The following is a 24,077-nucleotide window of genomic DNA, read 5'->3' as shown; positions in this document are numbered from 1 at the left end:
CAGAGAAATTGGATGATGCAATTTGACAGCTGATGGTTTGCATTAACACGTTGTCCAAGCACTGCTTTTATTGCATGTAATACCCCAAGTTATTGACACTTCCATGAATCGTGACCGACTGTCACAGGGTGGCCAGCATCCTAACTGTGCAGCTCCTGGTTTCCAAAAGAAGACATCTGGATGGAAAACACTGGATGTGAATTAATAATTAAAATATAATTGCTCCAGAAATGTATGTGGGCTATCTGGTAAGGGAAAAAAGCATGATAGGGGTTGTTCTAGTAGTTCTGTTATAAAAGGCCATGTTCCTTTGCCCAAAAGTACTCTCAAGCACTCTTAAAAGTGTTACTGCCTGTCACCTTTTATTATCTGCAATCCACTCTGTCAGACTATTACCCTTTTAAAAGCAACAAATTACATAATTTATCACTGCTTTCATGTAGTGCCTCATTTATTAATATCTCTGTTATCTGGACCTTTCTGATAGATGACAGGTTTTTTTTCAGTACTGTATATGTGGTACGAGTAATTTTTTCATTATTTTCCCGTTCCTTTTTTTTTCTTACTTTTTTTCCTCCTTTTTATGATTGAAATGTGTTATGGCAAGTTTATTATGTGTTATCTGGTCTTTCTTTTGGTTTTCAGTACATAGCACTACTTGAGTGTAGTCTCAAAGAAAGACTGCTGTTTATGGCATTTTTTTTCAGGTGCATTAATTTAATTGAGTGCAGTCTCAATTAAGTATTGGGTATGGCCTGAGCAGTGTGGTTTCTCTCGTGAATGACTCACTCTGGGTCTGGAAGTCAGCTGCCTGTATGGTTTCACCAGTGGTGTTTTGAGGAAACCTCTGGGTTACCCTAAACTCAGGTGCCTCACAGCCAAATGGACCTCCATCTGTTGTTCCCCTGCAGTAGTTCAAGCCAGGCTTAGCTTAGCTAGTTCATTCCTGAGGTAAGGCTGGACTAGCCCCTCGAGCAGATGGTGTGCTCTGGGCCCTGCTGTGTGCTGGGATTATCCCACAGAGCCCCATGCGGATGGATGGCTCTGGGCCTCAAGAGCAGATTTCTGGAAAGAACTTGTGACCTTCCTGCGTTTCCAGTCACCAGGGTGACGCTGTGGTGGGGGTTGGGTGGCTGCAGCTGTCAATTTCTTAGCTAACTTTACTTCACATTATGTAACAATCCATTAATTCAGTCATTACTCTGCTACTGTAATTATTGGTATTAATTACCATTATATAACAACTCACTTTGTGGTGTATATTTCTGTGGATAATGTACCTCCAGCTTTGTGGTGAATGATGTATTTTTAAAGGTACTCTCAGGCCTTTTGAAAGCAAGAGATAATGTTAGTGTAGGAATGGCCAGGAGCAGCAGGTGCCCAGCTGTAGGCTCAGGGCACTCTTTGGGGTCCTGGTGGCACAGCCAAGCCAGGCCACCAGCACTCAGGGGTGAGGGTCAGGATCAGAGAGAGCCAGGTGAGATGCAGGATGAATGGCCAGGCAGGAACACAGGGATGAGCAGGCTGACTGTGGGTTGGGGACTGGCCCCAGGCCCATGGATGAGCCTGGTTTGGCCATGGTGGTCACTTAGGTAAGGTATGGGTCTCCCTAACATGACTGTACAGGGGAAGATTTGGCAGTCTGACAAAACTATTCAGTATTAAAAGTACCTTACATCTGCAGTTTCCTAATATATCAATTCATTCTAACAACTGTGAAACATTTAAAGATGACTGTAATGTGATTATTTGCCACCATAGTAACTAAGGTACAGTGTTTGCGAAAAATATTTCAATATAGCATTGATAACAATCACAATATGCTTGTCTGATTTCTGTTTTGAGAATCACAGTTTTTCAGATAAGTTCATTGAAAAAAGATAAAATCTATATGTAAATAAAAATTCAGATTAAATTCTTCCAAAAGATTTTTCTGCAGTGAGTTTTCCCTTTCCACATGTGCATTAGCTACAGAAACCTGGTGATCAATCAAAGGATGATCCCATCTTTTAAAGAGATGTAGAAAACATAATTGGATGAAAAACAAGTTATAGCCAGTTGCTGCAGAAATTGAATGAGTCTTGAGTAGAATTAATTGCTTTATTTGAATTTCTTATTGAAGGAATTCCTTAAGTTGCACTTGCTGCAGAGACTGATATTAGATAGAGATTATTTTTCATCTCAGATGATACTGTTAGCAATAACTGCAGGGCGTTTTGCCGCCTGTGGTATGAAAAGGACTAGGTTGTAACTTCTCCTAAAGCTCTTAATTCCTCTTCAGGTCAGCCTAAGGAGAACTATTCCCATTCTTAGTGAGAATTGTGTGTTGAACTGGAATTTGGTGGCAGAAACATTAAAAGAAACTGTTCTTAAATTATTTATATGTGGTACTAAACACAGACCATCTGACATATGAATACCTGAGCATAGAATAATGGCAAGTACTGCCTTAATCAGTAATGAATGGTAGTGAATACAGAGCAGCTTTGCAAATGAAACTGTGGGCACAGTATGAGTGCATGTTCACATTCCAAAAAGGAATGGATGGAGGACTTCTCCACATCACAGGGAAGATGTTGCAGTGCCCCAGTGATGCACTTTCTGTTAGGTTTGCCTGTGCAATATGGGCTTGATACAGGCAATCAGTTAAATACAGACCTGACAAAGGGTTTTAGTATGTGCATAATCTCCAGGAAGGGCAGAGTGGCATGAAGCCTTTTCTGACAGTGTAGTTTGGTGTCATCACCTTTGTTGTCAAGGCCATGTCCATATGAATGAGATAAAGAGGTTCTGGGGGGGCAGGCATCCATGGTCTGGTTGACTATATAAACCCAAAAGGCATGCTTAATAATTTGTATGAAGAAAATTGTGTCTTGAAAGACTTCCAGACCAATTAAAAGAAAAATCGGCAAGCTAAAGTGTGGAACGAGCAGAAATCCTGACAGGGCCTCCCTGGAAAATCATCCCTTAGATAAGAAATTGCTTACTTAAAATGACTAATATTAGAAATATTTCACCTCCTTTGCAAACTCCCACTTTATCTCTTTGTGATTTAATTGGTCCATTTTTCGATCCCTTGAGTGACTGGTCACTTTTTTACTTGAAATCCGTAGTAGTTGGTTAGTTTCACAATCCCCTATACTATTGGTTCATTTCCAAGGCACCCTGACTCTACAAAAGCCTCCTTAGTACCTTATATGTTTGGACTCTTGCTTGGACCTCTTCGTGGAAGAAATAAAGTGTCTGTGGAACCTCCATGCAGCTTTCTTGATCTCTTTTCTCTGCTGGCCAAGAAGGTACTTGGCAAGCTGAGCAGAAATAACAATAAGAGCTGATGGCCTAGACTCTAGGCATTGCTTTCATTCTAGTACCCTGTGGCTGAAATCTGCCTGAGACACCTGGAGAAGCTGTTCCTTATGGGACATCTTATCTAGGCTTGTTGTGGCAGCTCAGGGCAAACCCCAAGCCCTAGCAGCCACACTAAAGAGTTATTTCTGATTTAAGGATAGTGTATCATATCTTGTTTGGAGACAAATCGAAAACTTAAAGCTTCTTTCCCATATTTTCAGGGACATGCAACATCTTCTATTGATCCACAGAGCTGAGTATTTGTTCAAGAATTAGTATCCCAATCCCTGTTGTCTCTTTTTCCTTAGAACTGACAAAGAACATAGAAAAGACTACTGGTTTGACTATGTCTTGTTGTCCCTAATATAAAATATTAAACCTTCTCTTCTTGATTTTAATCCCCAAGTGGTTTGGAGATTACCTCAGCTCTTTTATTAGATCTTCAAATACAAATTCTCATTAGTCAGTGGATCTCAGTCTAAACCCTGGTCTTCCTTTTGTGTTGCCTCAGAGGAGCAGAAAGTACAGTTCTATGAAATAACTACTTCTAAATTAAAAAGGAAATCCTTTCTTGTGATGATGGATTCTTGAATTTAGCACTAGTTAGATCCATAGTACACTGAAAACATAGTTTTCTATGCTGAGTGATACTGTCTGATTGCTTATATTTCTCTCCTCATTTGCTTTAGTTGTTGACAGATCTGGGCAGAAACTAGATTTTGCTGCTGAGCACTGTAAGCTTCTGATTCTTAACTAGGGATATTAGACACTGTCCTAGTGAAGTATCTACAATAAAACTTCAATTTGAACTGTTGTTGATAATACTTCTGACAGTTTGATCATGGTAAAAGCTTGCACATTTGCTTGCACTGTGAAATTATGTTTAAAGAGAAATCTTCAGTATTGTGTTCAGTAGTTTTGCAGTTAGTATGAATGCAGGGGTGATAGTGTTTAATTTAGTAACAGAACTAAATCCTTTTGTTTTTCCTTATGTTAACATAGTTCATGCTGAGCACAGTTAAGAACACAATTTCAGTTTATTCCTTCTCCTTCACCTTGACTGAGTTTGGTAATTCACCTGCAGTAAGAGGTTTAACAGTCTTCACCAGTCTAAGCTCAGGGAGGCATATGACTGTGCACAGGTGTTCCTGGGGGCTCAGATTTTGCTGCTCAGAAAATTACTTGGAGAAAAATTATGTCAGACCTTTGTTTCATCTAGGATTCATTGTCTCCTGATCAATTTTATGAAAGTGATGGGCTTCTTCAAATAGCTTTATGTATGATTCAAAGGTACAGGTACTGATACCTGTCTTTTAAAGGTACATATATTGGTTACTGTAAATACAGTGATAGATGCAGTAATGTAATAAAAGCACTTTGTTAAATATCTACCTCTAAGTATAACTCTGAAATATTTTACAAATTACAATTGAACTGTTCATATTTTATTGTATGTGTGTCAAGGCATTGTTTATTAGAGTGATAATAGGAAATATTTCTATCAGACTGATAATAGCACATTTAGAAGTGAAAATTTTCAGTTAAATTGATACTATTGATAGCCTTCAGAATATGCTGTGCTAGGCATCATATACTTGTAACTAATTTTGCAGAATTACATCCATGAATACAACTTGGAAATTGTTCTAGTTGCTGTATAAAGTTAAGTAGATCTGTGACTTTCAGTTTTGGTTTCTTTGTCTATGGAATATCTAGTGTTGAACTTTGCCTCACTGTATTTCTGTCAAATGTGCTATGGAATGGCTCTAAATATTTCCCAGGTTGTTTCTTATTTTGTAACTAGAAATTTTTATATTCAGGGTGGAGGAAAGAAATATCTGCTTTTATACCTGTAGGGAGGGGTTGTGTGTATGAATAAATGATAAAGGAAGAAAAAGAAATTATAAATGTACAGAAAATAAGCTGTCATTAGGTTGACCTATGATCTTTCACTTTCCTGATTATTCTTAGATATTTCTTTCCTTTTGTGTGTGCTGTCATGCAATCATGGCATATTACTTAACCTTTCTGTGTAATCCCTGTATATCTGGGTTCTTGCATTATTATATTTATATCTATAGACATTGATGTCTCGAGAACAGGACTCATTGGAGGAACAAGGGAGATCCAGATGCAGATATTATTATGATTTTGTTTGTGCTTAGGAATTCTTCAATTTAAGGTTAGTCATCTTCCTCCACAAATTGTTCCCAAGGCACAGAAATATTTGTCGTCTCTCAGTTTGAATATTGTACATGAATAGAACTATGTATTTAATTACCTCCCATTTATTTGTGTTTTGCATGAAAATTCTTTTTGTGAAAATGTGTATGCAGTTATTTAAAGTCCCTTTAAAATCAGGTTTGCTTAAATTATGCCTTTTCTCCTATTGTATGTTCTGGTTTATGGTAGTTCAGTGGTTTTGACCTTCATTAGCTTCCCTTGTGAACTTTCTCTGTATCTGAGCTAAGTCATAGCTCACTGATGTTTCAGTTTAATATCTCTGTACCTGAAACCTCATTAATGTTTAATATTCATAGATGAAAAGTGAAATTTAATGTCTCCATGGATTCTAATATATATTAAACTGGCAATTTAATGTGTTTCCTTTTTGACTCCTCCCCAGATCTGAGAAATTTTAAAGTTCAGATTTTTTTGAGTATTGAGATATCCATGTAAGAGAAAAGGGGGACCAATAACATTAATCCCTGTAATTGTAACAATCATCAGTAAAAAGTCAGTTTTTAAAGAACAGGTACTTCATGGTGGTAGCTGTCATAATATAATTTTTCCTCTGTCTCTACATGGTAATAATGGCCTTGCTCGTAGAGAGAATTGGTCTTTTAGGGAGCCCTGGAGTTTGTCTTAGAGCCACTGAAGCATAGCTGGATATCAGCTCAGCTGGGGAACATAAGGACACTGAGTTCAGCCAAGGTAGTGCGAAGGGAATTTTATGTTTATGCATAGAGACTTTGCAAAGACAGAAGGGAGACTCTCCTAAGCTCTCAGCCAGGCCTGGTGAAAGGCAGCCTGCAGGCAGGCATGAGCCTGCTGGGATGTAACCTTCCATGGGGCTGGGCTAGCTGGTGCTGCAGCTGTGACCCTGCAGGAGGCTGCAGCGGGGCAGGCTCTGCCGCCTGGGTGGGCTGGACACTGGCCCTCAGACAGGGAGGGGGCACTGGAAGGGTCTGCCACACCTTGCTGCACCTGTTCCAAGGGGAGAGTAATAGCATTGCTCTGGCTGCCATGGTGTTTTGCAGCATTTCCTGGCTCTTGGGCACAGACTGCATGGATTCCTTGGTGCGATGCCACAGGATGGTCTGAAGTACGAGATGTTTAGATATAGTAACTAACATTAGCATTCTCAGACTTAAAAGGTAACATCTGTAGGAGTTGTGCATACTGATGAAAATTAGGATAACTATATTAATTTATGTAAACACAAATTTAAATACTTAGCTTTGGAAATGGGATAGGTCCTAGTTCTTAGAAAACTGGACATATTAATTAACTCAGGAAGTGAGCTCACACTGAAAAATAATTATTTTGCATTTTTAGGAAGACTTTTTCAAAATCTATAAATGTAGTCCATAGCAAAAGTGTATATAATTTTTTTTCCAAAAGAACTATGATGATTAAATTTATTGCCAATAGGTCCAGACCTATCAATTTGGTGTCTATATAGTACAGGGGGGATAAAAAAGTGTGAGAAAATTGAAGGTGAAATCTTTTAAGCTACATTTGAGTTACAGTAGCTTACCCTGCTCAATGATGTGTGACCATTTCCTACCAAAAGAGTGGGAGATGAGGAATTAGAAATTAAAACTCAGTATATCAATCAAAGCTGTTCACTTTACTTTAGTATGCTTTTCACATTCTGGCTGTTGATAAAATTAGATTTAACTAATCAGAGTACTCCTTTTAGTGAAATACACTGTGATTGGTTTTTTAATTGAAAACTATTGACATGAAATGGAAAGGTCATCTTAAATTGCATTAGACAGAGGAGATCATGTTTGTCCAATACCAAAATTTTTGGTTCAGAGAACAAAAAAAGAGGTCATTGTTTGAATTTAAACCTCTCATAAGTCTATTCTCCTTTCCCTCTTGTTTTTATTTTACCACACGGGGTTGGATTTTTTTCCATATGTGAATTCTTTAAATATGCTCTCACTGCTAGGGGAAGACTCAACATTGATTCAGGCACAACCAGAATTGTGATATGTGTTTGATCAAAATTGCTAGTAGTTTGGTAATTTTAAGTATATGAATCCTGTTGAACTTCAGTGTCTTTTTAGGTTTATAACATAATTTAATCTTGGGTATTTTAATTATTTATAAACATTTCAGTCATTTGTCCACTTTAATGAAGAGAATTCAGTGTTGCTTCATAAAATAATGTTAGTTGGGACTGGAGGTATGAAGTATTCATGAAGCATGGCCTGAGTATTTTATTCTCAGACAGGGAAAAGCATGTTACAGTAAATAACTTAATCTTGCTTATTTTTAGGAAATGTGGCCTCCTGGTACTTGTCTTAGTTCTTTGTCCATTTAGTAATCATGTCTTTTGTTGGTTTGTTTGGGGGCTTTTAATAAGCATTTTATACTTGCTATTCTTAGCATTATCCAATTACTAACAAAGTAATGCTGTTCTCAAAGTTTCATATATTTCAGGGTCAGCAACAAGAGCTAAGAAGAAGTTGAAAAAATAAGAACATTTAATCTAGGAGAGAAAGTAATTCTTATGTCCATGAAAATGTAGCTGCTAGAAAGGAAATATGTTATTCCTGTCCCTGGTGAAAAGAACAAAGAAATGAAAGGCTTAAATTATGGCAAGTAACGCAGGTTAGATGAAAGGGGAAATTTCCTAATTGCAAGAATAATGAAGTATTGAAGGAAATTGCCTTAAGTGCTTGTGCAATCTCTGCTATTGGAAATTGGCAAGGGAACATGTGATTGAGGCATGCCCAGTCCAGATTTGAGGTGGGGTAAGATTATACCTCAAAGGAATTTCCAGATACATTTTTATGATTCTGCAACTGATTGTTGAACTTCACACAAAAAGTCCTTTAAATTTTCTGTAGTAGTAGATTTATTTTGGTGTTACTGATTTACAGGTGAGCCAAATCTAACCTGGTTTAATATGTGAAGATATTTCGTCTATCATTTTGTAATTGTTCCATTGCTAGAAAGTAAGAGTGCAAAACTTTGTCTCACATGAAAGGAGTATAATAAACAGTGCTATTTTGTAAAATCTCCCCCAGTTTAGTTAATTTTTAGAGAGTTACCTATAAAAAAGGAATAAGTGTGGGAGTAGCTTGATTTAAAATCTCTTACAGAAAGGGTAATGATTGGGGTACTGAGTATGAAACAGTTATGCGGCTAAGTCAGACTGAGAAAGCATAAACTTAAGCAAAAAATAAAATGAAAATCCCAAAAAGCTACGAACTATTAATAGTAGTAAAAAGAGGTTTGGTGCTGACTGGAAAAAAAGAAAAACGCAGTATACATGCAATCTTACTTTACATAGGGAAGTGAAACAATGTCTTTGGCTCAAAGCTTAGGAGCTGTTTTAAGCAGACAAGTCTCAGGCTTCCATGGTCATCTGTGAACATGTACAATCACAAAGAATTTTAGTTCCTTTAGGTGTAAACTTCATTCTGCTGGAAGCATTTGGAAGACTGTCTTTGGTCTCAGTAAATCTGTATTGAGTTCACACAAAGCAGAGAAATTGTCATGCTTCCAAAGACCTTGCAAGAGCTCTCCTTATCAGCTTCGTGTTAAGATGAGTGAACAGGAATGTAAACCTGTCAGTCATGTTTAATCAGCTTGTTTTCTGCAGCAGCCTGTGGACTTTGTTTGAAAATCTCTTAGACAATGGAAATTACTGAGGAAGGAATTCTGAGAGATCGTGTAATAATGCATGTGCTGCAGCATCAGAAGCCTGCTGATAAGAGTGTTCTCTCTCATTTGGGCAGATTAGTTTAAGGTCTTCCTTAAAGTGCAAGATGATAATGCTTTTCCAACATGGGTTCATTACTTTAGTTAACTAAACATTGGGTTTTTTTCTTAAATCCAGTGTACATAAACTGCAAATTACATAATCGGTTTTTAATGCCAAAAGCTTGAATATTCTGCAAATACATTCCTATGGAACATGAATTTTGTTGTGACATAGGAAACTTTAAAAATACTGTTCAAACAAATCTGCATTTTCCCTCTACTATTTCTAAAAATGTAGAGACTACATAAAATAAAAAGTCACTGTATTTCACCTGTATGCCGAGCTGTTTCATGTAACTGTAGAGATTATAGTTTAAATCTCATTAAAATACTTGTTTAAAAATCTAGTATTTTTTGAATCATTAAAAATTACTCCTAGAATAGTATTAGCTTCTACATATACTTGGAATATACATATACAAATTAAGTTCTACCTTATATTGTATTCAAAAGTATAGAATATATTATCTCATTGCTATAGAAAAGTATTTTTTGTACCAAATTTTTACATTGTGCTAAAACATGTCAGGTAGCAAATTTGGCTAAAGTTAGTTTCTGCATCAGACCTTTCTCTTACAATATTTCTCCTGTAATAGAATGTGAAAAAAAAAAAACAAACCAAACAAAATAGCCATTTCTACTGAAAATATTCATCAGCAACAGTAATTGCTAGATACTTTTTTTCTAGTATTACTGTGTCTGCTGGATCAGTGGTTTCAGGTTTGCTGCAAAGCTGTTATCAGTTGTACCACAGAGATTTGAACAATGTTCCAGTTATGATGCAACTCATGTTTTTATAATAGGTGCACCAGAGGAGAAGAAAAAAGTAGAAGATGCTTCTGAAATTATTCTTGTTATCTCATGAAGCAAAACATAAGTTGAATTTTACTCATTAGGGGAAACCTAACTGTAGTAAACATTCTTTACTGTTTATAAAATCTGTTTCCTAAGAGAGAATGCTATTCTTATAAAGCAAATGCAAAGACAAATTACATTAGAAGTTATCATAAGGAAATAAGATTTTTGATCACCACTGAACAGATAAAGCAAGAAATGTATTCCTGCCTAAAACACCTGACACTTGAATTCTGCAAAAGCACTTTTTGTGTTGTTAGTGCCATAGCCAGTGCAAAACAGTGTGACACTTAGCATAGTAAAAATTTAAAGACATTTTTCTAAACTTCAGGAAAAATAAGTATATGACGAGTCTATTAAGAAAAGGCACTATCGTATGTATTATTCTGTCTTTTAGAAATTACAAAATTACTGACAATGTGGTTCTTTCCATGAACATAAGGTTCTGTTTTGATTTTTGTGATTTGGTGTTGTGTTGGTTTTCAGTTTTGTTTTGTTTTTTTTAAAGAGAAGAAGGCTATTTATATAAAAAAAGTACTTTAAATTTTCTGTATCAATGCCAGAAACCTAGTATATAATAAACTCTTCCAGGAGTCACTCAAAGCCTTTGTCTATATTGTTCATCAGAATGGTCTGACAGATCTTTTTTGGTTCAAAACCAACCAATACTGGCAAAAATCCTGCTGAGTCTCTCCAAACCCCTTTCAAGGTCTTTTGATGCTAAAAATAATTTCTGACAAAGGTGGTTATTAAAAAAATGCAGCATTAACACAATTTCAAGTATAATTTTTGAACTTCCTGAAAATGAATAGTCCAGTATGGATGCAGGCTCTTCTGCAAGCTGATCCTGTTGTTCTGTCAAAGTAGTCTTCAGTTGAAAAAGAAGACTTGGAGAAGCAGCACATGGTCAGCATGTGTTCATTGAGGTTCATCATAGGCACTCATATTACCTGAGTTGGGTTGCTTTTCCTTGAATTGGAAATGAGATGAGTGAAAATAAAACAAGAAAAGATAGGTTTAGGTGTTTTAGCTATTGTGCAAATCTATCAGCAGCGTAGGTCAGCAGATAGAAAGGAATGGGAGTTGCATGGTCTGAGGAATATTTCTTTATTATTATTATTTAGTTTTTCTTTATTATTTCTTAAGTCTAGACTCTGCCTCCTTTCCTACAGTCAGTTCAAATTGTGTCATCTGGAAGGCCAAGGTTCACTGCCAGACTTTGTAGGTCACCTTTGGCAATTCCTGATGTTTCACATTCAACAGATACAGAGTACAAACTCATGGAGTTCCATGCTCATGTTTTAACTTAATCTTTTTTGCCGCTGTTTTGTGACCTGAAATATATAACCATAGTGCAGCAATAACAGCTTTTTATATCTGTCTATAAAAGTCTCTGTAATGAAATGCTTGAGGAGCTTGGCATTTTCTAAATAACATTATTAACAGCTTTGATTTGGAATTGATGGCATGATGCTACTGGGTTGTCCATGGTAATCTAGAATCTACAAGCACGGAAAGTGCAATATAAGTGTTTCTAAAATGAAATAACCTTGAGTCATTCAGATGTCACAGACTAAATCAAGTGATGCCCTTTTTTTGATGTGCTGGGCTAATTATTTCTACTAATGTAAATGTCAGTGCAATGAACACATATTTGCTGTGGCATAGCAAATCAGAGCATATGAAGAAATTCATCATGTCCTGAAGTCTCCAAGCCAAGGATATGGAAAACAATTCAGATTCACACCCCTTAAAATGTTTTAAAAGTACATAAAAATGGAGTAAAAACAAAAGGCAGTAATATCAATGTATTTTGATTTTTTCATTATTTTTGAAATATTCTAGATTTAGAGCCTTTACCACCTTTTCTTGATAACAGATAATAGTTCTCTACATTTCACTGGCCAACCTTGGCTCCATCATGAACGCCTTTCCAATGGGCATCAATTTTGGCAGGCAGTGGCTGCCCAGCAGGGGTGCAGAACCAGTGGGAATTGTCTGTGGATGGTATCGAGATGTGGGTTCTCCCTTGTGCAGGGCAGCTACTGCCCACCCCAAAACCTGCCACTGCATGTCCTGGAGCCACTGCTCCACACCTGGAGGAACACAATCACAGAGAAGGAACTGGACAGGAAACATAGCCTGGAGCTGCATACTATATCAGCTGATATTTTTAGGCCACGCAATGTCTGCTCCTGCTATCTTTAGGGAATATTCATGATGGATCCAAATTTCTGCATGTAATACTTTCATTTTATGGTGATGGGAGCTTCACAGGCACTTAAGGGCTGTATTGGACCTGTTCTCTGTGTGTGGTACTTAAACACAGATCTCAGTTCAGATATGGGGCTTTTTTTGTTTTTCAGTCTGACAGTGAAGATATACAGGAAAGAAGAGCCACACAGGCAGTGTTCAGAGCTTAAGCATAAAGGTGTAGAGATGAGATAGTGTGATGCTTGGGTTTTATACCTTTTGCATAGATCAGGCTGCCTTACATGGAGCACATCATTAGGGGAAATAATATTCTGTTTTTCATCTTTAATATCCTCACCCAGTCACTGCACTGGAATGGATTTTGCTTGAGCATTTGACTTCAGATTTGGCTTCCATAGTGCTAAGATTTCACTTTGATGGTCTTGTGCTAAAACGTACCTTAATCACAAAAAGGGCAAATCTTTCAAAATAAAGTGGTTTTATGACTCGTCCAACTGCTGGGGATGAAGTTTCATAAGAATGTCTGTCTTCATATACTTTTGATTATACCGGAACAGAAATTTGATAAATGAACATATTGTGATTTTGCAGTTGATTTATAATGAACATATGGTTTTATACCCAGTGACACCATTCTTTAAAAAGTTATCCTTAAGTTTATTTTGATGAAGGAACAAATTGAATTTCTCAGTGAGTTCTGATTCTTTTGTTATTGTCTTTTTTGATCAGGGTAGTTGGTCAGAGCTTAGAATCCTGAGGATGATCTGTGTTAGATAGATACAAAAAAATAGTGAATTATGTATTTTACACAACACTGTTTACAAACACTATATGGAAGCTTTCATTCCAAGAACAAAGAGGAATCAAACAGTGGTTATTTTTATGCTTCTCTTGAAATAATCCCCAAAGGTGTCTAAGTACTTCACTGCCTTTATTTCCCGTGTGTATCTTTTCCTGAGTGTGAACAAGTGTTTATGTCTAAATAAGATTATTTCCTAAAATTCATTAAACAATTGGAAGTGGTTATGCTGATTATTATATGATGTTTTGTAAGTGCAATATTCAATTATATATTGGTGTTTAGTAAAATGTCCTTAGAGGCTGTGAGCAAATCTTCAGGCTCAAAATAAATCTTCAATTTCTGTAATATCTTTGTTTTGTTTTTTGTTTGTTTGTTGTTTTTTTTAAAGGTGCATTTCCACTGATATAGCCTCTTCCCTTGCCTGCATCCCCTGTAATTGTCTGCCTCCACAGAGTGAAATTAAAAATAAATGGATTATTCAATGAAGGCACTTGTTTCTTAGTTCAAGCTTTCAAATGTCAAAGTAGAGAAGCTTTTTTTTTTCCTCTCTAAGGGATCTAATAGTCAGTGAGTGAGTTTTTGGTAATTGCGCTATTTTTTGTGCTTATCATATTCTCTGTAATTGAACCAGATGTTAAGTCTTCTCTGGAGGAGAAGAGTCTTCTCAGTTTATGTAATAGTGTATCAGTCTTGCATCCCAAAAGATTTGAGGTTAATGTGAAAATGAAATAGTAAGGCAGATGTTATATGTAATGTTCCTGTAGGTGGGTAATCCCTTTTGGACCAAAACACTTAAAAACGTCTAACTCAGAGGCACATACTACATGTAACAAATGGTTGGATGATAGATTGTTGTAGGATTTTTCTGACAGTCAGTCAAAATCCAACACTTTGTATGCAATGGGATATTTGTTATCGTAATCATTGTGCAATGATGAGAATGATTCATGAGTTCGAGGCTAAGGGCTGTAGGGGCAGACTGCACTATTTGTGGGTAACTTACAGAAATATTTTAGGGGAGAAAACCCTGAGTATGTTTCAGCTACTCAGCTGAGAATACATGTAACCTTTACTTCTGTGTTAGGATGAGATACTGGAGGGCAGCAGGGGCAGGTGTGCCTGAGTCTTCTCTTTTCTCACAGCTTGGTTTCCACCAGAAAGGAGCCTTACTTCATATATTGGAAGGAGCCATAATGTTCTGAAGTCATGCTTTCCATTTCCAAGGCCCTTATGTATAGCAAAACACTACTGATGCTCTTACAGGCATACACACAAATAACACTTCACACTTTCCCTGCAGTGTTGCTGCCATTTAAGTACATAAAAACCCAGGATGTGCAAGTAGCATTTCCAGTGTGTATTTCCAGAATATCACGTCTCCTATGATGTATCATTCAGTAATTTTCTTACATGAAGATTAATAATACTTGATAATTTTTTTCTTGTATGGTTTGAAACCCAACCTTATTTGGTTATTTGTTTAAACGCCTAAACCCACTTTTGGGCTGAATTTGTTATGCATTTTATAGCATAAATTTAATAATTTTGGTCTGGCTGTTTATACATTACTCCTAAAATGAAGAATTTCTTTTGTTGCCTTCTTTAGCATTTATGCTTATGTGTCGTGATTGATTTTATTTCACTTGAGTCCTTCAGTTTATGATTAAATATGTGTTCAGCAAAAATTCAGAATCCAAATTCGTTAGCACACTCCAACTTGTGATGTCATATTCACCTACTCAGAACTTGTCATTCTGATAGAGGATGTAGAGCTGTGTGGGCTTTCTTGTATGTACTTACAAGTAGCAACACTTGGTGGTTGCTGTTATCCAGCCATTATACCAGAGGGTCAGCCTGTGTACAGCTAAACCAGTTTGGTGCAAAACAGTTTAAATTGTCAAGGTAACAAAAAAGATGGAGAACTGAGCAAGAAAATTGTACGTAGAAGACAAATGCTAGAATAAGAATACTGCATTATTTTTCTTGGGTTTTTTTCTTCTTCCACAGCTAGAAATGGTTTAGAAATGGGAGCTCTTCCAGTCATTATCATCTTGATAAAAGAGGCATGTGAGCATACTTAGCGTTTTACTATGGAGCCTTTTAGCAGTTTTAAAAAATTCTAGAAACTGTGTTTTAAGGTCTTTCAGAATGCAATTTGTTTACCCTTAGGCAGAAATGAAATGGAGAAACCCATTTTCTCAAGTGCTTTTGTATCTTGTTAAATAATATAGCAACTTGGAAAAAAAGAAAAAACATCCTTCAGTTGCTGACAAGGGAGATATTTAGTTGAGGGACTGAAGGCAGTTCAGATTTCTTCAGAGCTAAAGAACTTGCACTGCAAAACTTGCTCTTCCCAGAGTTTGTCTGTGCAGCTCAATATCCCTTTCTAAGCCCTGCTTCATGCTCACTGCACAGGTGAAACTAGTGTGTACACAGAGTGAATCTCCTGAACTCCTGTCCCTGTGGGGGTCACAATGTTCAGCCAGCATTGAGATGGTGCTGTCTGAGCTGTTCTACTGAATTCCCCTTGCACTGAGATGTTAGAGCTGAAAAATTGCCTGGCACAATGTGAGGGAGTTAAGGGATTTATTAAAAAGAAATCCCAACAATCCAAACAATACTCTCAGTTGTTAAACAGGAACTTCTAATGGCACCAATACAACGGTTGTTTCCTATTTCCTCTTAGGGCAATCAAAATATGAGTCACAGCAAGACTTCTGTTAGGTTTTGTCGATCATAGGACATTTGGATTTATATTTATTCTTTCTCTAGATTAATTTTAGTGGATATATTTATTTAACTACATTATGCTTGCAAGAGAGTTTCCTGGTACATTAGACTTGTAAATGCTATCAGGTAAAGTAACTACATGTAATTAATATTTTTAAAGAATAATGGCATCAAAATGCAAATAGACAACAGGAAACCAGCTGTAAACTCTATGCTCAGCTTTCTTTCAGTGGTCTGCAAACTTGCCATTTAAATAACTGCTTTTAGGGAAAAAAGCCAGCACAGGAATAAAAGGTCTCAAAAGTAAACTTTATCCTGCTTTTGCTAGTTTCAATAGTCTTGCATTTTTGGAGCCAAGTGATTCACACCAGCTGTACCCATACTGAGAAGGGTACAAGTTTAATTGAAGTGAATCTGCCTGGGTCTGGCTTTTAAAGAACCAGTTACTGTTTTGAGTAGATTATTTTAGAAATTTGTGCTGAAGAATCACGATTAATGCTGTTACAGCCTGTGTTCTACCTTACGCTTCTGACTTTAAAACCCATGCAATTTCATATTACTATTAGAACATTAGCCGTGTTTGAACTCAAGAATTATTGAAATTAATGAGTTCATTTTAATGACATGAAAGGTTAGATATTTTGATAACCTGACATATTTTTATCAGGATTGATTAAGTTTTGCAGTTCTTTTCCATGTGATCCTCTGACTTCTATCATATTAAAATATGACAACACTGTTTTCTTGGAATGTATCTGAAAAAGTGGTAATTGAATAATAAATTAGTTTGCAATTTGGCATTATGTAATATAAGTTATCTTTAATACTAAAACTTGCAGAAATGCAGAAAGGCTAGCAGAGTGTGATGGACTTTCCCCATTTCATATATGGCTTTTGTTCTGGGCAGCTTACTGATTTAAACCTACAATTAGCAGAGCTAGAGTTGTCATGTTATTCCTGTTAGCAATAAATGTACATTTTGTGTACATCTAATGGTACTTTTTGATTCTTAATTTTCATAAAAATACTAGCATTTGGCAGAAAGAATCAAGAGAGGAGGGGAAAAAAAGGAAAATATAACCTTGCTTAGAAGCAAAAAGCAATTTTTACCTAGGAATTTGGAGTTTGGAGAGGGGAAGTCAGCTTAACTACACAATGTATGGGGGTTACTTTTCTGGATATTCTGTGGGGTGGGGATGGTGTGTTTTGGGGCATTTTTTCTCTTATCACTTATCATGAAGATCTACAGGATTTGAAAATGCTTTGAGAATTTCCTTTGATGCAGTCCTTTGACCTTATGTGAATAACAATAACTTAGTAGCAGCTATTAAAAAAAACTTACAAAAAAATTAAAGTGGAACACTGTAAAGTGCAGGGCAACTATAACTCCAGTTTTGCACAAGTGATACTTTATGGAAAAAATCAAAGTCCTTCATGGGTTGAAGGATAAGGCATTTTTGAAACCTTATTCAGTTTAAGTGGTCTGTTTAATCTCCATGAGCTTCTTGCCAAGCAGTCATATTGGAACACTGCTGAAAAGAGAAATGTTAAACTCCAGATGTTCGATATACTTCAAATAATTGTTTGTCAAGAGCTAAATTCACTGTTTTCTCACAGTATTTAGAAAAATAGCTTCATTTGCCCCAGTAAAGTTTCAATATTTGCTGAATAAACTGAATATGGCTACTGCCATATTATGAGGGCTCCTCTGTAATAACATGAACCACATAAGTACATATGTATTTATTTGTTTGTTTATTTACTCTTTTCACAGACACTTCCTTTGGGGCTGGGAGATGGACAGCTCTTTACCTGGACTGATGGCCTGAAAAGGAAGGACTGGCATGATTATGAAAGCATTCAAAAAGATGCTATGCGTTCAGGTATACATGAGTTCAGAACAAATTAAATGAGTTTGTTTACTCATTCTTTCTCTTTGTGATTGTTTGTTCTTTTGAGTCCTTTAGGAGCCATTCCTAACAATTTTTTTTTTATTGCAGCAGTGTCATAAGATCATCAAATTCTGAATTGAGAGGCCAGACCAAGCACAAATAGCTTATCTCTGAAAATAGCCAAGTGACAATGTTTCCTGCTAGTAACTATATAATGATTGTACAGTCAGCAAAAATGTTGCCAACAAATTATTTTTTGTGTTGAAGTCAGTTGACAGACCATAGCCAAATAGAGGGTTGGTTTGCAAAAAGACATGTTACAAATAAAGCCAAATTGTCCCTAAAGCAATGAACAAAACCTGAGTTTGATACCTGTAGCTGCCAAGAACCTTTGACACTTTTACCATTGTCAAACTCTGATCCTTTAGTCTTGCTAAAGCAGCTTCATCTCATTCTCAGTTTACAGTTATTTGAAAATGATAAAAAACTGTGTTTGCAAATAGACTGAAGGACACTCTGTTACAGTGAATAATGTAATTTTAATGTACCTTCATGTGCTGCATCCCATACAGGAAGAGAGGTTGGTTTGCATTCCTCTTTCTGTCATCAGAGCATGTTCAGATTTGAAGTTTTCTTTTACAACATAATGTACAACTATTCAACATAAGATGAATTAAATTGGAAGGAAGGAAGAGAAACAGCAGTTGCATTACACCTTAATCAGTATTTGAAAGTCATTATTTTACAAAGGCCTATCTACTATTGTAAAACAAATTATGCTGTCTTGATCCCACTGTCTTGAGACAGCCAAAACCTCCCCCAGAATATCTCTATAACTGAATCTCGTTGACAGATTCATAGGACTTGGTAAGTACTTAATTTTGCAGGAGCCTGAACTAGTAAAATATTGCAAGTGTATGTTAATTTTGTAAGCTATTTTTGCTTTTCTCTTTCGAATCTTGATCACTAACTAAAGAAATTATCCTTTCCTCCCACATGTGCTTAGGAGGTTAAAAATGTAGGGAAGGGAAGGAAATTATTCTAGGCAATTTGGTAGTTGTCAGATCAATAATTGCTGTGTTCCAAATTCCTAAATGTAAAAAAGACAAAGAGAAAATGTACAAAGTAAGAGCAAGCATGTATGTGGAAACTTGCATATATATGGGGAATATCATGCCTGCTGCTTGGAATGGATGTGCATAGATGCTTTGACAATATACTTTTAGTTTCTAAATACGTAATGTGGACCCCATGTGTTTTGAACAATAACAGTAATACTTATTTTTGTCTAATGGACAGCTTAAAGCATTGTTAATGTAATGCAAGCCATTGTATGGAGTTGGCTGAGAAGCTGAAAAACCATGTTATGTAGCTTTGTGATTTCTAGTCCTAAACCTTACATGATAACTGCAGTAGCATGTGAATATTGAGATATTATTTTGTCATTTTCTGAGTTTGATGCTTTAGAGATATATTTTAAATAATTTATATTTGTCATCATTATTCAATAGATTAAAATACTTTTTAATGCTCTTTATCTTGAAAATCACAATATGATAATATGAATGCAAGGGAAGAACATCTCAGTGCACTCTTTTGGGCCATACTATTTAACTTCTCTTCCTAATAACATTAGCTGAAATACACTATTAGTTAAAAATATGTCTGAAAGCATGACATGAAAGGGCTTCTTGGGACATTTCAGAAAAGGCAGTCAATGCTTGTTGTACAGGGAAGAAGAGAGGAGTGAAGCATTTTTTAAATTCAGTCTGGCTGTTTATCTGTAAAGCTTACGATTTCCTAAGCACTGTGAATGTGAATTTCATAATTTCTAATTATGGAGAGGTACCAGTTCCTTCATGACTACTATGTTTCATGGCCCTTTTCATTCCACTAATTAAAGCTATGTTCCTGAATTTGAATGGTCTCTCCTCTTGAAGTCATGAGTAAAGTCTTTTGCATGACATGCAGAAGAAAAAGTTATTATTTCTATTTATTTTAAGTGTTTTAGCCCATCTTTTTTTTGTCTCTAAAATTACAAATGATCTTGTGTATAAAACCTGAAATGAGCTTGTGTTGCTTTTGGTTTTGCAGGGCTTTGTTGGAACACCTGAGGTTCAAATATGTGTTGATGATGCTTCTATTGTTACTTCACATTTTGTTAGCTTGGTGATGCTACTTGAGAAGGTACTTGAAGGATAGAGAGGCAAGGCTTTACATGTAGCCAGAACTTAATTTAAAAGCACTTGTAAAGACTTCCAAACCTGTTCTAATAATATTAGTTGGTAAATTTTGATAAAGAACTTGAGAAGACAGGGAAATGCTGTTGGGTTGCAGAAGTACTAATTGTTGTACTGTTGGTGGAACAGGGAAGTTACCCATTTAGTTGCCAGTTATCCAAGCCCTGATTTATGCAATGTCAGAAAGGAATATATAATTACTTAAATATGCTTCTTATCAGTACAGAATAGATGTAGTGAAATGAAAATTAAGTTATTCAGTCAACCCAATCACTTCAATTCTTGTCTGAATACTACTCTGTCATTAGCTCAAAATCATTGACCGAAGTACAGGAAAAGGAAAGCAAAAGCTAACCTTAAAAAAAAAAAAAAAAAAGTAATTCCTAACTAAACAGTTGTGATAGATACTTTGGAAGGAGGAAAAAAAAAGTTTAAATTGCTTCAATTTTTAAAAGTGAGCCATTAAGTCAATCAGATATTACAATGGAGTGGGAGGGAACAAAATAAGCTAATCAGAGAAACTGACTTTATTGGGGTTGATAAGTCATGCCAGCTTTTTGACAAGAAATCAGAATTTAAAATAAGACCTGTTTCTATTAATTTCTTTTCCTTTGGAAATACAACTGATGACATGCCTTGATGAATAATATGCTTAATTTGCATTAAAAATATGAGAACTGTAAACAAATGCAAATCCTACATCTGTCAGTTTTTGTTTTGGTAAGTAATAAACAATGTCTTCTGTATATCAGAAGAGTGCTCTTGTGTTGGATTTCAGAGTGGTGGGTGCACCCTACATGATCACAGCCTGCATAGCAATGACCCAGGCAGCACCTGGTGTTTGCATTAGCCCAGCTACAGCAATGCCTGTTGTGTCAGGGCACTGTAAATATACCTGTGTCTCTACAGAGTAGAGATCCTGGATGCTGATGCCCCTGCCATTGCCATGACTTAGTTACTGTAGTTGCCATTTCTTTGTTTTATCGCAACTTCCCTTCTTCAGTTGGACAGGGAGGATTCTGAGGACATTTCTACCAAGATGTTTGTTTCAGGGTCATGGCAGCTTCTGTGGCTCTGATAGCACTGGTTTCCATGATAGCATGTAGCTGTGATAGCATAGTTTTTCCATGGTTTCTGTGCAGAGCTAGGAGTCTGAGATCCCCCAGTGCTCCCATAAGGGATGAGATTCACAGGGGAGAGCCATGAAAGCCTAAGGCAGCAATTCAGAAGCACCCATGAGAAGACATCATGTTTGTTTCACCTTTTTGTTTATGTCCTGGGTTATGAGACTGAAAGTCCTCAAGAATCAGTCAATGTCATTGTTCTTTCATTTCTGAAAGTTTCACTCAAGATATTCTTAGCTTTATCATCAATTACAAATAGTAGCAGTAATGATAAATGACAGCCCTTCTTAGACTAGAGGAAGGATTCACATGTGTGATTCCTAGGCTTTTAAACAAGTGCAGATTGAATATTTACATTCAAATATGGTGCTGTTTCTGATCATGGCAACCACAACTACTAACTACAAGTGATAACTTTTCCAATGCAAAGTACTAACTACATAAGGGTAATGGATTGAATAGGAAAAGGGAAAATAATAAGCCTTTATTTCTGAAAGCATGTAATCAATTCTATCAGTGATATTAATAGCTGATAAGATGCACATAGAAAGATTATCTACTGCAAGTGTTTTTTGTTTTCTATTTTTATTCTTTAAATACAGTCTTTTAATTTTTCCTTTATAAGGCTTTGGAGGTATTTTTGTCTGATTGAATGTGTATGCTGAAATGAATACATTCTATGAGGTAGATTGAAAATTTAGTGTAATAAGATAATTTCTAGGAGAATGATAAAATATAACCTGTGTTAATATAAATGTATAAAAACCTTTATCTTCAAAAGAAATTGGTTAAGGAATTGAATAAGTGACTTCAGGGATATAGCTGTCAATACTTTTATGTTTGACTGTTGAGCCATTTTGGTCTTGTCTGCTAATAAGATCTCAAAGGAAAAACCTTTTAGAATGTGCCCTAACACCTAGTGCCTATTCCACTACTGGCACTTACTGAGCCATTTGCAGTCTTCATTCTTCCTATGTGTATGTTTAAGCTTTGTGGGGAGGGAACGAATGAAGGTTGGAATTCTTTCCTGTATTTAGTATTGTCTTTAACTTTCTGTTTCTTCAAAATGTTACCTTGACTGGGAGAAGGGGATTTTAAAGATCTTGACCTTTATATGCCTCAGTGCAGGCATTTCATAGAGATTAGTTCTATAAACAAACAGACAGTGTGTTCTATAGTTCTACAAACAAACATTCATACAGATTAGTTTTATAAACAAGCTAAGCAGAGATACTGAAAAATAAGTGACCTGTGCATGTTTCTGAGGACAGTGGAAATAGATTGGAGCTCTGTATTCTTGGGATAAAGTGTCAAAAGAAGGCAAAAGGCACTAGCACTTTTGTACAGCAATAACAATTTGTGTCACTTAAAGAAATTGTGCACTGGTGATCCTTTTCCATCACTTCTCCTCAAATATTTGGTTAATTCTTATAATAATTTTGAATAGTGCCCATTCTTAAATTCAGAAGAACTTGTCAAGCCAGAGTGTGTCTAGAAGGCAGCATGATGCAGAAAGCAACATTAGTTGTAATTCCATATAGGCCATGAAAAAAAATTAGCACTGTGATACTTATACCGATAAATGTAATAAAAATCTGTGCAGGAAAATAAGTATATATATACTAAAATACTGATTTACTTAAGCCATATTTCATATGGAATTATGCATTGGGAATTTTGTCAGCATTATATATTAAACAAGTTTACTAAATTTAATTTAGGTCTTTGAACTTGCAATTCCTTTAAAAAGAATTTGAGGATTTGCAGTATAATTGGAACTGTACTAGTAGCCCAGGTCTCAATAAACAGTCATAACATAATTGTTCATAGCATTAATCATGAATATGCTTCATGCAGTTTACAATGTATTGTTTGTAAAAGAGAAAAATGTTTGTCAGTTTGTCTTAATGCAAGTCTAACATGATTAAAAAATTCTAAACAGTAATGTTAATCATGGCTTGTCAAAGAGACAGCACATAAAGGATGTGTAATATGAAAGATAGATGCAATCTACTGCAGTTACATAAAGTGTTTCACATATTAAAATGCACTTGCTCCATAAATAAAGTGCTGCAGACTGTGATCTGATTCTACCACTCATAATGCTCTGGATGTCCTGCTGAAAACAATGAGATCAGCCTGGAGCTGGGTGCCAAGCCCGATAAAACTATTATATTCTCAAATACTGGTTTGGAAAGAGAATTTTTTTTTTTTTTTTCAGTGGTGCCTTCTTTAGAAGTTTTAACCCTAATAGCTAGAACATATGGTTTGGTGTTTTGGTTTCTCATCACAAGGCCTTAATGTTTTCTGCGGGTAATTACAGACTGGCTTCCTCAGATTGTGAAATGGCATGTCACAGTATTATTGAAGTGGTAGCTTGGGTACACATTTTCACTGGATCTCAACTTACAGCTTTATATTACACTGCTGCAGAAGAAGCTAGGAAGTAAAAAGCTGCAGCTGTATAGAATTTGTCAGAAAACTGTGTAGATGATAGAACTAACTCTTACAATTTAAATCTATGCATAAAAGCAGTTTATGGGTGACTGTAAATCAGAGTCAAGCTTCTAATTTAATGCACAATGCCTCTGTTGCCTTGGCCACACATGAGGCCCTTTCTGTGGTTGAAGTAAATGTGATTCTTTCCCTGTTCTTCCCTGTCCCAGCCCCCTGCCACACACATGCACTTTGGAAATTCATCAGTTAAATCATTTGAGTGTAATTGGAAAACTAATTTTTAAGAGCTACCAGGGTGACCAAGGAGGGGGAAGCAGAGTTCATAATATGACCCCTGTTATTCAGAACACTGAAAATTATCTTCTGCATGCTTTTCTGTGCTGGGAATTGGCATGTTGATTTTTGCCTTGAT

The 24,077-nt window shown here is 36.1% G+C and overlaps 1 protein-coding gene across 1 annotated transcript in view; it reads left to right on the top strand.

Annotated features, from left to right (window-relative positions):
- The window catches only part of GALNTL6 (polypeptide N-acetylgalactosaminyltransferase like 6), a 436,047-nt gene that overhangs the window by 139,505 nt on the left and 272,465 nt on the right, over positions 1–24,077 (top strand). The window contains exon 2 of the mRNA XM_079305686.1: positions 17,727–17,835. Coding sequence (XP_079161812.1) covers positions 17,727–17,835 — 109 coding nt within the window. The remainder of the gene's footprint in view (positions 1–17,726; positions 17,836–24,077) is intronic.

This window comes from Erithacus rubecula (assembly GCF_903797595.1).
Source record: "Erithacus rubecula genome assembly, chromosome: 5".
NCBI lineage: Eukaryota > Metazoa > Chordata > Aves > Passeriformes > Muscicapidae > Erithacus > Erithacus rubecula.
The sequence above is the reverse complement of the archived record's forward strand: the minus strand, read 5'-3'. Positions and strand labels throughout refer to the sequence as shown.